Source organism: Amia ocellicauda, chromosome 10 (genome assembly GCF_036373705.1).
Source record: "Amia ocellicauda isolate fAmiCal2 chromosome 10, fAmiCal2.hap1, whole genome shotgun sequence".
Taxonomy (NCBI): domain Eukaryota; kingdom Metazoa; phylum Chordata; class Actinopteri; order Amiiformes; family Amiidae; genus Amia; species Amia ocellicauda.
Genome location: NC_089859.1, coordinates 10,708,116 through 10,726,336, shown reverse-complemented (window position 1 = coordinate 10,726,336; position 18,221 = coordinate 10,708,116). Strand labels below are relative to the sequence as shown.

The window sequence follows — 18,221 nt, the reverse complement described above, 5'->3', positions numbered from 1 at the left end:
TATGCAATTATAATGTCTAATATTTCTTTCTAAAGCCTTACACAGTTTTCATCAGAATTTCCTTTGTCTTCTTAAAATTCAAATAGACAGTTCCAGTGTGTTTCCATAAATTCAGATATCATAGAATATAATCATTTATGACAGTTTTGCTAGACTTGCAGCCATAGGTTCTTAATATTAATATGTTCTGCAGTGGTGCTGAAATACTGGGCTTTTCACAGAACAAAAGCCCGGAAAAGAAACCTAAATATGTGGCACAGCTAAGTGTAAATTGCATTTTACCATTTGCTGAACGTGTTGACATAAATCTGGTGATTTTATTGTATCATTACATTTAATTTTTGTCTCAGCCCAAGACCCCCCCAACTAACCTCTCCCCCCCACCCATTACTACCACCTCAAATACCTTTAAAATCTCCAGCCGTTTAAACGGTTTGGTCGAGTATGCTAGCCATACTAGCAGCGATGCCCCCCAGCCGTGTTGCCTAGCAACATTTGAATTCAAGAAGGATCGAAGAAGCTGAATCCCTGTGGAGAGGGAAACAGCAATAAGAGTGCCGTTGACAGATGATCTGAGTTGTTTCATCTAATATACTGTGAAGATCACTGGCTCCTTTCATGAATGATAAATGGACTGTACACAGATCAATGGCCACAGCAATAAACTGGAACCAGGCTCCATAGCTTAGGTGGAGCAGGTTCTTTGGCCAACAGGTCTGATGTTTTAGTGTGTGTGTGTGTGGGTTTTTTTTTTTTTACATGATTTTAGAAATGAGTTTCATTAAATAAATGGAAATTAAGTTGACACTCCTAGGTAATTTCTCCTTTTTTTCATATTTTGACTACAAAAGAAGCATCAAAGTATATGTTCTCAATAGTTTTTGAATTGAATGTGAACCATCTACTTATTCTTGAATTTTTTTTTCCCCTTTGTTTGCTCTTGGATTTATGATTTTGTAGTAATGTGAAATAACTGTATAAATGAAAGAATTAAGCTATTAACAAAACTCTCTAGACTCAAAACTAAACACTGTATAATTGTTTGCCTAATTACTATTGTTTGTCCCGAATGTCCGATATTTCTATGAATATGTCTCTCATTATATGGGTTTGATGTGTTTTTGTATTGCTGTTCCCTTTGATAAACAAGGTAGAGTTTTATACTTTTTTTAGTTTTATATATGTGTTGGCACAGTCTAAAATCAATACAATTACAGCACGTAAACAAGACTCTGTATGTATGTATTTATTTTTCTAATAATATATTGCATGGAGGGGAATCTAACAGAATGTTCTAGAGGCACGGGCTAATGGGAAATTCCAGGGCTAGACTACAGAAGTTCCTGGAATATCCTTTTTTTTTAAAGCTGAATTGCCAGAATCAATTAGTTGAGCCTCTAGCAGCCTGCATTGATCTATCAGTGTACACTTCATTACTTCTTTTAATCATTTAGATTTTATGATTCAAGAGGGAAAAAGGTGTATTGCAGAGGAACATCTGTACAGTGTGTGTTCATATTGTAGTTATAATACAATCAAAAACATATTTTTATAAACCGTACTTGTTTGTTGGTTGTTGCTGTTTTTATTTAAACAATAAAGTATATTTATATTGGGATTTAATTTAGTTTTGTTTTTTAATTAAGCATACAAAGAAAATACATATAGTGCTGAAAAGCTATGTACTCACCACTCATGTGAGCAGGTTTATTTGAGATTTGCCTGCCCTACTTGAGAAGGACTAAAAAAAAAAAAAAAAACGGACTTCTATTCTGTTTCTTTCACAGGCAGCAGAGAAGACCAAACCTAGAAGTACACCCCTCAAGTAAGTGACAATAACATTACTGTTTCCTGCTTTCTGAACCATAATGTAGCTTTCATGACATTTTCCTCTTAAAATTGTCATTTTGTGGTGGTTTAAACCAAAGCAATACCAGTCAAGCCTATGAGTCACAGGACAATAATGACCTCCCTTCTCAGACTTCGCCAAACAAAATGATAGTTTTGCATAATTTTCCCATGCTGCCGTCTTTTTGCTAAAGTATTTCCCACACACACATTGCTAACTCCATAGCATTATCAGATGAGTCAGGGCAGGTAAAAAGGATGCAAAATAGAACAAACACATTTAAAAGTATATATAGATAGATAGATATAGATTGATACATAGATGACAGCAACGGCTATATGCAGTAAACAAGGTCTGTTACTCATTTGACTTGTAGGCTTGCATAAGTTGCTCACATTAACAACACCCTTGTGTTTAATTCAATAGGTACACAGGATTTATTTGAATCCTTTATTACTTTTGTGAATCAGCTTCCCTGTGTAATTCCCATGAATTGTATGCATTAATAAGAGCCCTGTGAAACATGGCCTACAGCTCGTTCTTGTGAAGGGACCCTGAGACTCCAGTAGCTGGGAGCACACTCCTAGCCACTACTCAACGGTACAAGGCAGACAGGCTGAGCGAGAGGCTCCCAGCCAAGGCTCGGGGCATGTTCAGTGTTTCTACATCCCTCTAGACACCCCAGGGAAGCTAATAATTGCTGAGTCAGGCATTCCCTCAGCTCCCAGCGTGGCGGGGCCCAGAGGACCTTTGCTGAAGGACAGCAGTCTGTGGTTTCTGTTATCTGAAACTAGAGTTCTGTGGATTCTTCAGAACTCAATGCTGGTCCTGGTCCAAAGATTTCTGAGAGGTACAACATTTAGTCATATTTATTTTGTTTTTATTTTTTTGTTTTATGTGTTATTCTCCTTTTCGCTCACTTCAGGAAAGCAATGCACATAGAAGACCAACTGATATCAATCTGATGATTAGAGTGTCCTTTGCAACTGGTTGTGTAAGAGTTTTTACAACATTTCAGAGGATTTTTGCTCACTTATATGTGTAGTATTTTGACTGTAAACATGTAAAAGCCATGTTTCCTTTCAATGCCGTTAATCTGGGACCAGCTACAGGTGTATTTTCACACTGAAAAGGCTTACTTTTTTCAACTGCTTTGTTCAACTGAATTAGCCCTAATTGCAGTGCAGCACAGCCTGTGCGCTAATTCTAAGATATTATGGTTTGATGACATGAGGTAAATTCTAACTGGTCTCATCAGTTTACTGCATGTGTGCATTTCATTGCTTGAAGCTAGAAATCCTCTTTTTAATGTGCATAGTCAGAGTTCAGAGATTCATAGTTAATTATTACCATAATGATAATGATCAAATCTGTAAATATCTGTCTCAGGTGGTCTCTTTAATAGAATGCTAACAAGTGAAAAACATATATCATCTATAGTTTATGATGAAAACATCCTTGGGGAAGAGAGATCAGGTTTGTTTCTAAATAGTTTGTTGTTTTGGATGCATTTGTGTGATTACAATGTGATGGCTACAGGGACCATTATTTGTATTTTGCAAAAAAACCTGCTGGTGTTAATTTGAGGCCCAGCAGCTGAATGAACCCATTAAAATCTAGCCTACAGATCAGCCTAGAGCTACACACTGCTTACTAAACTCCAGCAGCAGATACAGAGCAAATAGGTGTCCACATGCTAGCTCATCTCAATAAATACTGGAGGTGTTATTCAACAGGAAGAGTCTCGCCAAAGGTATGGTGCCAATGACCCAATTACCTGTTCATTCTTAATAAACCGCACTTTCAGGTCAGCTTAAATGGGAATTTAAAAGTAATGGCATTAGTACCAGTCCATTTGAAGCTATACCTCAGGGATGTTTTAAAAATGGGAAGCGAACAGATTCATTTCACCATATGTGACATATCAGATGCATTGTTAAAAACACATTTCACTTATTAAGACATATGTGATATTGCACTTCCTGCAAATTTGAATAGCTTTTGGCTAAAGGCCACATACTAATAAATTGTATCAAATGTAAGTGCTATTGACATCTGTTGGAGGGGAAGAAAAAACGCATGAATTAACAGGAATTCCTACCCAGACCCATGCTCTTACATGATGCATAATGCTCTGTAGCTTCCTTAATTGATTTTAATATATCAGGAAATACAAGTGCTATAGATGTATTTCTGGGCCTTTGTGGCCTCAGTAGATATAAATAGCATATAATCATTAAGTGCACGTATTGTTTTGACATTAAGAATACATCACTTGGCTCACAGCCAGTGTAGTTGATAGGGGATCAGATGTGTTTACAACAAAAACCTTTTACCCTCCCAGTAAGATCAGTTACATTTTTTCATGAAGGATGGGGTGAAAGTTTGGAGTCTATGTTATGCTAACCCTGAAAGTTGAAAAGATTATTATATCGAAAGGCATTTATAATGATAAAAATTCACAAAAAGATTCAGATTTAATCCTCAAACCGTATCTGCTTCACTGCACAGATCATGTGTATTTATATATGCATTTTATATATGCTGTAAATGTTTCCTGATTGTGTAATTAATAATAAATATTATATGTTCCAGTTGAAGTAATATGAATTACAATATTGATAATACAGTCAAGCATGTTTTAATTGTGTGTCTCTATGTTTAAACACTGTACATAAAACTGTTTTAACATATAATGTGAGTTCAGTCTAAATTTCACTAGGATTGTGGAATATTTTAATGTATTAACACATACATTGGGAAATACAAACCATGGGAGTGGCGTGAAAGTTGGGCTGTCTGACAATGCAGAGATAGAAACTGAAATCAAAATAATAGGAGATAATTGTTTTCTTAAAACGTTAGAAAACAACACTGCAAAAGGACATTCACAGTTTTACTTTACTAATCACACGGGCAAATGTTAGTTTTGTAAACTTTTTATTGTATTTTCTTCTCTCTCTTTCTCTCTGCTTTCATTCAAAATGCCAAGGAACTCATAGCTCAGCCTCGCACAGAAAGCAAGCGCAGGCATATTCACCTTTTTATCCTGTGTTTATGGAAGAGATCTGGAACCGGGTGTTCTTCTCTCTCTCTGTTTACTTTTTCCGTCCTCTGCCAAGTATTGAAGTCATAGTTGCCTGGAGGAGAGCTGCTTTATCACATCAACCTTTAAATCTGTTTGAAATTTTATTAAAAGTCTGCCCTGTTACCTGCCCACTTGAGCTCAAGAATCCCTATATTTCATTCGGTAGACTTTGTCATTCTTCAGGAATGTAAGAACCGCAGTGAAGAAAGGATGGTCATAACATCAACACATAATATGCTGGGCTTTATTTTTGCTGTTGATTCAGGTTGCTATAGCTTTTATTTCTTCTTTTTTTTAGCACAACATGGCAACAATGGATTTGATTGCTCAGTTTATTTACTCTGCGTAGCTCAGGCAAAGTGGCACGTCTCATTAGTTTCATGGTCCTGTTTTAACAGCTGGATGGGGTCATAGATCACTCTGGGGCATCCTAGTCTCCTAATGAAGCTCTATGTCCATCAAGTCACCTCATTAATGTATAGTGTTTTTAACAAGAGCTATTGGGACAATCTGTAAATTGTATCTGTTTATCTAATTTATGTTAGGTTAGTCATTTTTCAATACATGTATCCTTTGTTTAAGATCTAAGATAGATCTGTCAGTTTTCAAAATGTACATACATTGATGTACCGGCCCAGTTTTGTAGGTCTATTTCATATTCTGTACAGACTAGTCTTATTGTTTATAGTATCTGTGGTATTGGCAATTGTAGATATATTTGCTGTTGTTTTGTTTTTTAAACTGCACATCAACCTTGCATAAGAAGGAGGCTTGGAGTTGTATTTTGTATAGGTGTGAAAAAATGTGTTTTAGTTTCTCACTCGTGTTGTTTTTCTCTATATCTGTCTACAGAAGGGCTGTGTCAGATCCCAATCTGTGTAACCAGCCAAGCAGCAAATGCATTAGCAACTTTCTTTTCTGGCAGGAGAAAAGGAAAAAGCTCTATTAGAAAAATTACTCTCAAACCTTTTTTTTTATTTGTCATCATTTTTTTTATTAAACTAAGACTAGATTGCAGGTCAGTAATCAAATTGCAGCTCTCTGCAAGAATACTATAAGGGTTTATTAATGATGACAGCAAGGGAAATTAGTTCAATTATACCTTTATGGCTTAGTAACAGACAATTTTACATGGTAATACACACAAACACACACATCCTTAAAAAATGTAAATTGTGTTTATTCCTGGAAAGCAAATTAGCATACTGAGGAAAGCAGTGTGTCTGGGGATAATTACAGTACCTGTCTGGTATGCTTCAGGCCTGATGCATCCCTGTAACACAGGCAGGCGAGATTTAATTACTTATATATGTGGTTAACCATGGACGCCTCAGGCTATTTTATGCATTAGGTTGTAATTGGCTGAGTGCAAGGTACTGTAGCAACATATTTAAGAGTCTGATAACTGTACTTTAATCTTGCCAAGAAAAAATAAATTCTGCAGTGGGAGCCGAGTTTTAGGTCTGTCAGCGTGTCTGACCCCTCAGTTGAAAATCGTTACCTCCTGCTCTTGACAGTTACTCACTTGTAAAGGTTCTGATAATTAGTGGAGTCTTTAGGCAAGTGAAGACGCGCAGCGTTCCCTGGCGCATCATCGTCAGCCAGGTAGCAGTACATAATGATGAAGTCAACCTTCGGCCTGAAACAGTTAGGTGGCATTGTGATTGAACCACCTGCAGTCATATGGACCTCTGATTTCATCAAGGCCCCAGGAAGCTAATAAAGGAAAGTAAAGAAGGAGACTACAGGCTAGAGAATAAAACTCTAGACTGCAGGGAATGATGATGTTGCTCTGTTCAAATTCTTTTTTCAGCTTATTTGTTTTTTTAATGTACAGATCTTTAAGAGAGTAAACTATCTGTACTTCACAGAAACTGTCTCTGCCTCCCTAATAGAGTTTTTCTTGTGTCAAAAATGTATTCACTTCCTGTGGTCTTAATGTCTGTGGTATGAAACCAAATAGGTGGGGAGTGAAAGAGGTCCTTCAGGATACGAAGTAACAGACTCCCTTTGATAGATGTGTTGGTGATGTACAAACAGTCTTAGGTCAAAGACTTGGCAGGTTTCTCATGCAACATCTGTTGTAAGAGCAAGTCAGTATGTGTGAAGGTTTATGAGCTACATGCCTTCCAGAGATATTTGGTACAACCCTTATTGAGGTGGAAGTGTACATTCACAGCTATCTTAATTTGTTAAGTCCTGAGAGAGCAAAAAGCGGTGTGTTTTGTGACTGTTTGCAGAGAGCGAGGTTTGTGTTATGACATTTTGTCCATAACCATATGTTATCCATTAGTTCAAGCCTTCACCAGAGGAACTCTGTCCCTGGCGAAGGAAAAAAGACAGCACTCTTTTCTAAAATTAATACCAATCTGTATTACCAGTGACCTCTCAAAAGATTCATCAGCGTCAGTGCTGTTTTACTGGAGAATTGAATAGTGGCCTGCATAAAACTCAACACCTGGTACAAAGAAACACATTTTGCATTATGTTTCCTTTTATACCCTCTCTGAAACAAAAGGAGGGAGTTCTTACTACTGTAGTTTCCATCAAAATGTGTACATGTTTAATATATTTGTATTTGTGAGTCATTGCAGGATGTATGAACACAGGTTACACATCCTGTAAGGGAAATTCAAATTGACGTAAAGTGAAGATCTAGAAAATGCTAAACAAATGACCTTATTTTGTCCATTGAACACAAAAATGCATAAGTGGCTTCATAATAAATTAAATACATATTGTATGTTGATTGTACCTTTACAGTTTTGTTTTGCACAAGGAAAACCTGAAACACTGAGGCTAGTTAAAAAGCAAGACGTTCAATGAAGTTAAATATTTATAGAATGGATGAGCTTCAAATGAAAGCACAGAACAATATACACATTAAAGTAATTTGTTATTTGTCCCCAGAAGTTTTTAATGATAATAATATTCAAATAGAAATATACTTGTATGTATGATGCTAAGTAATGATTCATATGAAAAATGTAGTATCTCAAAAGAATTGAAGTTATTGAAATAATTCCCTTTAGTCAGTACATATCCATTAAGTAAATTTACAACATTACAACTGACAGCCAAGTGATACAGTAGGGCTGTTGCATCCAAGGAAATCCAGAACAGGTGGCAAACTAAGTTGCGTAATAAAAGTACAGACGCTTCAGATTTTATTTAGAGGTATTACTTAGCAGTGCAGTTGCCAAAGAATATCACATCAGTACACACAGACACAAATAATTGAAGAACTGAATAAATACATTGTTGTATAACCAGTTATTTGATCCAATCAGTAATAATTTAATCTTAGTCACAAGGTCAGGGATATATATATATATATATATATATATATTATATATATACACACACACACATTTCAGTTCTACGGTTTCTTATGAGTACAAAGAAGGAAAGTGACACGTAACACAGAAATACCAGCAAATATAAATACATATAGAGCAGCAGCGAGGAAAAAGCAAGAGGTGAAAATGGAACGGCAGCAGCAGCTGATATAAATGAACTGGCACGGAGGGAGAAGGGGTGGCAGGGAACCAAAAGGTCACTTTGGATTTATTTTGTTTCGAGAGAAAAGTAAGATGTGATTTATCTGGTGCCCATTAATCCGTCAGGCGGAGATGGGGAGTTGGCAGGCGAGGAAACCGCTGCTTGGAATTTGGCAGCCTCCCTGCCACACAGCTGGCTCGCCGCTGAATCGAGATTTTCCAGGCTTTGATATTGATATAGACATTAAAAAGCAGCACTTCTATTTCCAACTATTGTTTTGGGTACGGCTCCTTCGGCAGTAGGAGAGCTGCCCGACATCCCCTCTGAAAACCTGCAGTCTTACCTGCTGTTTGGTAATTAATCCCCGTGTTCAATACCAAGGTCCCACAACTGGTAGCCATTCTCTCTGTCTAAACCTGCATTATATGAAGACGTCCTCCTTGATGTCACAAACTGAATAGGTCACAACAGCACTTGCATTGGAAAAAGGTTGGCAATTATGTGCCTTAATTTCTGAAAAGAAAGAATCATTCTCCACTGGTGACCTATGTATTTTTACAAGCTCCAAACTGGTGCCCTTCAGTTATAGGAGATCCCAGATCTTAAACAGAATCAGCACTTTCCTGCAAGTACATTTAAACGTTTAGTGATGTAGCTCGATGCCTTTATAACATTTTGTACTTTTTTTAAACGCACTACGTATTCAACTCTACTAAAGCATTGAAATCCCGTGACTGTTATTCACTAAATTCAAAATATCAATTTAAATGACGAAAATATTAGGTTAGTGTGAAAAAGATATGATCTGACTTCAGACAGAGAAGTCTCAGTTGGGTTCATTTGCCACGTTGAGTAACACTAGAATCCCTCTCCACTGTATTGTTTACCTTTCACCAGCCAGAAACGCAAGCAGGCCTTTGAAATTGTATCAGTTATAGATCATAGGGAGAGACTCTGGAAAGTGGTCTGGAGGGATGTTATGACAGTAACTTCATACTTCTTTCAGCATCATACAATTACTTTTTATGATTTGCATGAATAGCTGATAAAAATAACAGCCAATGAATGCAATTTGTACAACAGTTGTAGCTGTCTTGATTGTCTCCTTATATATTTATGAAGGCAATACACTGTCATTCTTCGTAACTCTTCCCAGCTACAGCTATTATCAGATACTAGCATTAACACATTATCCTATAGGCATCTATTTATACTTCAGTATACAGCAGTATTTCTAAACATTCTCACTTGCAACAGATGGAAAACAAGCTAATAACAAAAAGGATGCATTTGACCCATCTGTCAAGAGACTCCAGTTCCCTCTGGAGAGATCCAGCCCAGATTTCAGGACCTCTCCAGGTGCTATCTGTCCAACGCAGGTCACTAAAGGTGTAGTTCATACTTTGAAATCAGGAGGTGGGGGCTATTAATTGGAGTTGCCTAATGCTTCTGGGTTTAAAACCCTCTTATACCTTTCCAAATCAAAACGAAGCAGCTCCCTTTCATATCATCAAAGGTCTTGAGCTCTTTTTTAAAGTCTGATTATTTTGAATTCAGTAAGTGGACTGCGTTGCTGTTTGTGAAGGGAGCCCTTGGAGCTTATTTTCAGACAGTCCAGTCCCCACGCTGGGATTCAGCGGGAAGCGCAGACCGAGAGAGAGCACCCCCTACTCCGGCTTTGACAAAGTCTTTCAGATCAGTGATGCTTGAGATCAGGTCTGAACTCCAGTTTCTTGTATGATCTAAAGACTGACACTTCTAATAGCGCCATGCCCCCTCTCAGCAGGCCGGTTTTAAGTATGCGGCCTGGTTATCGTCTGGTCTTTTTTTTTTTTTTTTTTAACAAACTTTTTCTTGACACTTTGTTCAAGTTTCAGTCTAATAACTCTTATGACCCTTATGCAAGTGTTGTCTGACATAGTGCCTACGAGACGCACCTGTCCCAGTGAAGACCACAGTTTAAATTAATTTGATTAATTAATTTGAAAGTGTGTGCTGATAATACTAGGGTTTAATATATATAAATAGGCTTGGAGATAGATAAAGAGGTTGAAAGGTTACGTATATTAAGGCCAGTTAAATGTTTGTTTGTTTAGTAATGTACAACAGATGAATTTGTTCGTGCTGAAAACATGGACAGATTGATCTCTTCGTTCAAATTTGCAAAAACTATTCCCAATCTACCTAAGTGTTCACAAAAGATAAGTCAAGTAATATATTGCTGATCCAAGGTCTAGGCAATTAGCTGGCATTTTAATGTGATTTTTGCTTACATCACCACCTGTCATGTAATAACATTTCCACAGAGTTTTTCTTAATAGACTACAGATGTATTGTATTACAATATTTATTTTTCATATTTTTCATTCATGCTTTGCCTTCTAATCATTTTGTTACTTGATCCAAAACCAAATCTCAAAGGATAGCTCAGTGTCACAGTCGGTGATTAGTAATGGCTATGTTAGTAATTTGTAATATTATTGATTGAAGATTTAAGTATCTATAGTACCTCAAGACTACACTGACACCAGTTTTGGGGCGTTCTTTGATTCTTCATTCTCCCGAGAGATGTTTCTAACAGGTCAAGTTAGCATAAGCAAGCTCAAGACAACAATTCATTACTTAGTTTGTCACAAGCCTGCTCAGTCATTTAGTTTGCTCTCTGCTACCCTGCTGACAGCTTCACTGACAGTAAGTATCACATATTTTAATTTCACAGTCTCGTCAATCCACTCACACTTTTTTTTTGCCTTACAAACTGCTAAACTAAATATTTCATTTTCTCTGTTGCCGTCATAGTCAGCAGAATTTGTTTTTATTAGGTGTCACTCAGTCACTCTACATTTACTTTTATAACTCGCAGGCAAAATATTTTACTGTCCTGTATGTTGGGCTGTCAGGGCTCACAGCCTGCCTGTGTCGTTTCCTTTCATAAATCCTCTGTTTGTGTCTTGGTATTTCAAAATAAATATTAATTGTGTTGCGAGAGCTTACAGTCGGCTGTCTCTGTTTGGGTCTGTTTCTGTGTGTCCCTTGTAGTTGCTGCTCTGTACAGATCAGATGACATGCTGGCATGATTTAATGTATAGCAGGGGAATGGTTATGGTCTATCATTGATTTTATAGATATAAAAATAAAAAATCAGCAATTACCTTTTTGTAAATAGTTCCACAGAATTTGTATTACATATAAATGTATTCTATAAAGCCACCTTTCCATTATATAAAACAACAAATACAATACACACAATTGCACACGTGTTCTTGCTCTTAGTCTGCATTCATTTTTCTTTCCTATGTTGCCATCTGTAGACATCCTAACTCAGTCATGTGTTACTTGAATGGTGAAAGTTTTACCACTTATTCATCCCTAATCCTTTTTCAATATAAAATCTTTTGCATAATATGAGGATAGTTATAAAAATTTTAACTGAAAATCACAAGACTTAAAACATATGATGATTCCCATAAAATTATATTTAATCTTTGTCAGCCATAGGTTACTTACAAACCACAAACACGAGGAAACCCCAAATGCCTCTTTAAAAAATTAAAATGACTTTTTGTCTCATCCCTTTAATCCTAAATTGACTTTAAGTTAGTAGATCTTGTATTTCATTTTGGCTGTTCTGCTGGGTATTGCTTTGTAACTGATCACAATTCCTTTGATACCAATGTTTCTCCTGAAGAGTATATCAATTCAGCTGAAGATTAGTGTGAACAAATAAGCCAGGATCAAGTTACAGAAAACTTAACTCTTGACTGATGGAGTTGAGCATCAAAAAGGATCCTTTTTCTCTCTCTCTCTCTCTCTCTCTCTCTCTCTCTCTCTCTCTCTCTCTCTCATAGCCTGCACTTTTACACGCAATGTATATATGTCCATGCCTTCAGATCAGAAAATAAGCTATGTCGTTCATTAACACTCTTATGCACATACTTCAGCTAATTGTTTGACTACAGCACTTTTTTATGAACAGGGGTAAAGGATGTGAAAGACTATAATTGTAATTAAAATACCAGGCTGCTAATAGAACCTAGGAGAGTAACTAACAATCATATTTTAACTTACACATGCATTACCATAGATTACATATTATTTTAAGTGTTTAAACAGATGATTCAATGTATACCATTCTATTCATCTAATGAGTTTAGCTATGCCATTTACATTCATTAATTATACAGGTCCATTCTTAATTAGGAATTTCATATTTCAGACAATGTTATTTCTTGAAAATGAACACATTTATTTAAGAAAACATGAACCATCCAGGTCATTGTGCATTGAACAATATGGAACAAGATAACATTTCTCAGTATTTTATGAATATATGACTAGTCAGGTCTAGATGAATCTTGACAAATGTTGTTCAGATGATTAGTTTTATTGTGCTATTCCATGTATTGAACACAAATACTTTTAATTTTAATATTTTCCGGTTTTCATAAGAATTACTTGTGATGACACATGATAACAAAAAGGTGAATACTAGACTGCTACTGCATTGCATTAATTTTATTTACTGTGCTGCTGAACAAATATTTACATTCTTGGTTTATTTGACATAAATATATTGCTTTAACATAAACCTGTATTATGTATTATGTATTTGGTATACACACATCATTTTCAGTTGGCTCCTGTTGCAGTTATTTTCTTTTAAGTAGAATTAGCCTTCAGTGTCATAAATTGAAATGTAATCAAACAGAATTGATAACAAAAACTGTATGAAGCAGAGGCTGAGGGTAACAAGGGATTACTTTCCTTTTAATCCAGATTATTTATAACCACAGAGGTCAAAGAGCTACATCTCCAAACATCTGAGAAATAAGTGCACATAAGAGTCAGCCTTGGAATTAATGCTCATTAGGAACAACCGTGAGGCCTTGTAGTATGAGAGCAAGGAAGGTTTTTAATTACAAAATCATAGCGACACATTTGAAGATTAAAAGGACGACTTGCTACTTTCACTGAAAATAGATTAAGATGATTTATTGACAGTATGATGACTGTGAAAATGGAACGCAGTGGAAATTACCATATCTTCTAAATTACACAAAACTTCCAGATCACAGGAAAAAACCTATATATATACACATATAGAGATAGATAGATGAATACATCTGTCAGCTTTGTGTTAAAACTACTCTAATCAAAATATATTGTATTTATCATTTTCATTTACTCCTGAATATTGTGACAAAATAGTTAAGTGGTTTGGATTTTAATTTGCAGTTAAACTTGTTACTAAATAACTGAGCAGTATTGTAGAAAGCACAGCAAAAAAAGGTAATACAAATGAGAATTTATAAAACATAACACATAACTTGAAAGAGAAGGAGGGTGATGTAAAGGAGAGAGAGTGTTTTTTTTTATCCTGAAAAACCAGGAGCTTTCCTTGTAAATGACATCCCAGAAGATATTTATCAAAGCAAGAAGGTGAAAAGAGAACACCCACTATTCACTTTAATGTTTCTGTTCTCACAGACATTATAGCCTGCAGTCCTAATAGCATTATATATGTACATTTCAGGAGTGCGTGTGTGTGTGTGTGTGTGTTGGGGGTGGGGGGGGTGCAAAAAAGTCTTCTTCATCTGTCTTTCAGATCCGATCATGAAAGTGGTGAGGGTCTACAGGGCAGCCGTTTTTTCAAGTGCAAATGAGTAAAAACAGAAAAAATGTCTGTGAGCTTTTCCAAATTATTTATATTCATGTAAACCTCTCTCCATTTTTGCTTGAGCAAAAAAAATAAAATAAAACAAAACAAGAACGAGAGGCTGTCCCCCTCAAGAACCCCCCAATTTCAGCCCCCATCACCACCACCTCCAAATCAGTCTGCATTTCTGAAACCATGTTGACATGCATTCATTCGTCTCAAACAAACAAAGGCTGCCTTTAAAGGTGAACCTTGGATAATTTACTTCTGTGTGACCTACATTCTGCCTTTGTTTGTGCAAGAGTACCAAGAGTTTAATCTACAAAGCCAGAGAATGCTTTTTGATGGGTCACATTGCTTCACTGGAAATTGAATCGCCTTCCCTTGTATATGCATTGTAAGGAATGTACATATATTTGTGTATAAATGTTATTTGTAGGGGAGAATAAGCAAGACATAAAACTGCTGGCATGCTTGGAACATTTTCATTGTTTTACCATCTGCTATAACCTTATTTGGTAAAAATAATAAGGTATTGGAAAGCAGGAGGAAGGACGCATATTTGAATTCATCTGCAGTAGTTTTTCAGATTACATTTTGATGAATGTCCCACTAAACAAGCCTGCATTTCTTTTTCAATTCCTCCATTTCACCATTAGCATCTAGATATTTCCCTTGCAAGCCATACGTGATGTTACCTTAGCATACAAGTAGGCTTAATCCCAAAAAGTCACAGCCAGTCATTTTATTTGCTCAAAAAAGATTCCAATGCATCACTCCATAACCAGTGAGAACAGATGCCCTGTTCAAAGGCAGCCAAAACAAGTTGGAAAGGCAAGTCCTTGGTTGCAGCCCTAAACGGGTTAATTAAACTCAAAAATCAGCTCCAAATTGTTTGCTATAGCATAACCAGGTGTCTCTGCAATCCCAGATGGGACGTGTGTGAGTTTATGCCAAGCAACTTCTTAATCATGCCTTTTTGTCTTCGACACAAATGGATTCCCTACCTTCTGAATCTCGTGTCGTTCAGTATTCAGATGGTTCAAATGGTCTATAATGAGCCTCAGCTGTATTTGCTGCTGCTGTTGGTCTAAATCACACACACAGAGAGGGCGAGAGAGAGAAACATCTTACAGGCACGGGTGTAATTAAAACTAAAAGAAAAAAAAATCTGCAAGTATTGTATACCTGTGTTAAAATGATCATAACAAAGAGTAAATAATGGTGAACAACATTCATGATGCATAGTCAATTTTAATGATTTTCTAAACATATATAGAAAACATTAAAGGTGTAGTTTTAAAATCATAAACATATACCATTTTAATGTCTCCTCCAAGTCAATATGAATTGTTACTCGGGCAGTGCAGGGTTTTGATTTGGTTTAACCCTCAGTGTAACTGGAGCGTATGTTACAGCATGTCATTTCATATGGTTTGTTCAATTTCTAAAGGATGCCAGGAAAAGTTTTAAAAATGTCATACTGAAAAATAAGCCTCACATATTGCTGACTTAAACACAAATACTAACAGTAATTAAAGCAAAGGCAAATTAATTCTGCAGACTGCATCATTAATTTATTTTACAAACTAATTAGATCTACAAACTCTTCATGTATTAATGTTATTGTTATTATTATTATTATTAATAATAATAATAATAATAATAATAATAATAATAATAATAATAATAATAATAATAATATTCTGATTCTACTACCACCATAAGCTTGCATTTAATATTTCTGGATAATAGCCAGTCTCCAGCTGTGAAACAATAGGAACAGTAGTACTAGATAAACACATTAAGGTTGAAATTGTTTAATTCCAGTAATTGAATTTCATTAGTGCAGCAGCTGTAGTCATAGCAGAGGAGAATCTAACGTAAGGTCAGGTATGTTTTTGCTAATTCACAATGGCTGTCTAATATTTACTGCATTATCATAGTGTCAGGTTGAATGGCGGATTGCGTGGCCTCCTTGAGGGGATGCTGGAGTGGCAAACGCGCTGAGACAGCCCGTGTATCCGAGCTCCCAGACAATCAAATTAATTGGAGCCAGGGCCATTAACTCAGCTTGAATTACATTATTGCTTTTGTAAAAGAGCAATAGGGTAACCTTGTCATCCCATCCTGTTTACACGAACAGAATGTTGAGGTATTAAAACTGAGCTGCTCACTTTGTCTCCGACCGTCTCGGGGACATTGTGTCATCTTGCCAAGAGCTCAGCAGTATTTATCTGTTTTGAGATCCTGTTTCTTACAGGTCTGTTGCCACATGGCAGTGACATGCAGTTGTTCAGGCATGAGTGTACAATGGGGCCAACTGAGGTAGGCAGGAGACCAGCTGTACGAGTTTTCTTTGAGGAGTGCCTCACTCAGAACGTCTTTTGAAACCTGTAGGTCACAGTAGAACTTGGGATTTGTGCATATTCTGTGATAACTCTTCGGTTACACTAAAGAGTTCTGTTGTTCGAGTAGATTTTATTGTTATGGTTTATTTTAAATATAATTTTTTAGTCATGCATTCATTTAACAGATAGCCTAAAAAGATGGCTTTTCCCACTGTGACAGGAGACTGGAGACTGGTCACGATTCAATTCGAGATAGTGTGGTCTTGTGGGCATAAGTGTGAAGTTCATGGGTTTATCTGAGTGTTTTATTGTGGATCTAAGTCTTTAAATACATATCAGCATTATTGTTTGTTTTCTCCAGTTATCTTGACTTGTACACAGTCACCCTGCCAAGTTTGCTTACCAATGCTGAATCTGTAATACACTTTGATACTGCAACACAGGAATACCCTTCCAGAGTAAATTCAAGAAGCCTGGAAAATTAAAAAAAAAAAACATATGAATGTTATATTTGTACATTGTCAAGCTATTCATACCTACCTATGACATCATACCGAAGGGCACTTATAAGACAATATTATTGTGATTGTCTTCAGCCTCCTGTCAGCCCTTTAAATGATCCTTTAATACTTTTTTGTCCAATAATGATGTAGTAGACCCAGGAGTATTTACTGCAACAGAAGCTGCAGGCAAACTACTAGCCAGGTTTAGATAATGCATGTGGTAGCTAAGAAACTGCTTCTCAATTATTTTCACTAAAATACAGCAAACGAAGGATGCCTGATAAGATTAACATCAGATTAAAAAAATCACAAACTAAAAAATACAGGAAGCAATTAATGCCATAACAAAAACAATAAAGTGTAAAATGCACACTTGAAAACATGAACCAATCATTACAACCCCGCGCATTTGTGGACATCAGATAGTCAATGCGCTGAAACTCATTTGGTTAATTTGCCACTGTTTTCCTTCCCCATTCTTTACGAGTGCAATTGAATGTTAAGTTAAACTCTCCGTAATTACAGCGATAGTCATTTAAACGCTCCTAGTCTCAGCACCTCACTAGGAAGGATGCAGCTGTTTAGGAGATGTAGAGTAACATCTTTTAAAACTGCTCATGTGGATTTGCCCCAGGAATCAAACGGGGTGCACAGTATTAACTCTTTAAAAATGAATGATGTACAAGGGCTTGTTACAGTTTCCCCCTTCCACATTCATTAACCTAACATACATTCTGGTAACAAGGATAAATGTAAACTCTCCCCATGCATGGACACATGCAGCTTTCTGACCCTCATACTCTCCTGCTATTTCTGTTGTTTGTATGTGTAGTTTCTCTAAGTTAGGTTCTCCTTTGTAATTGCAAAACTTGGAGGCAAGGTGGGTAATGAACTAAACTTTAACCTCTAGGGAATTCCTTCTGTTTGTAATCATTTATGTCTGTAATGAGTGGTTTACATTTCAGCTGTGTCACATTGTCTATAAATTAGTTCACAATTGTTTGTAAACTGGCATTTCAAGCCAGCAGAAGCTTTGGGCATCATTCATAATCTAATTAACTGTCTTTGTAGTGTAAACCAGGGTGGGTTATTCATCAAGTGTCTTTTTCTTTCTGACTTTCTGACTTTCTGACCTGATAGTGCAGGCCCCTGAGGTACTGAATGTGCAATGTCCTGCTTAAAGCATCCTTTTAGTGTTTAATATCTTCTAAGCATTACATTCGTGAATTCTGCTGAGTCAATGCCCAGGGGACAAAGTATTGTCATTATGCCA

At 36.4% G+C, this 18,221-nt stretch overlaps 1 protein-coding gene and 1 long non-coding RNA gene across 2 annotated transcripts in view; one reads left to right on the top strand and one right to left on the bottom strand.

Moving 5' to 3' along the window:
• Positions 1-18,221, top strand: part of aff2 (AF4/FMR2 family, member 2) — a 167,999-nt gene that overhangs the window by 124,082 nt on the left and 25,696 nt on the right. The window contains exon 10 of the mRNA XM_066714969.1: positions 1,788-1,825. Coding sequence (XP_066571066.1) covers positions 1,788-1,825 — 38 coding nt within the window. The remainder of the gene's footprint in view (positions 1-1,787; positions 1,826-18,221) is intronic.
• Positions 14,280-18,221, bottom strand: part of LOC136759871 (uncharacterized) — a 56,164-nt gene continuing 52,222 nt past the window's right edge. The window contains exons 3-4 of the long non-coding RNA XR_010820120.1: positions 16,849-16,918; positions 14,280-15,184 (exon numbers count right to left, since the gene is read on the bottom strand). This is a non-coding gene — a long non-coding RNA (uncharacterized LOC136759871). The remainder of the gene's footprint in view (positions 15,185-16,848; positions 16,919-18,221) is intronic.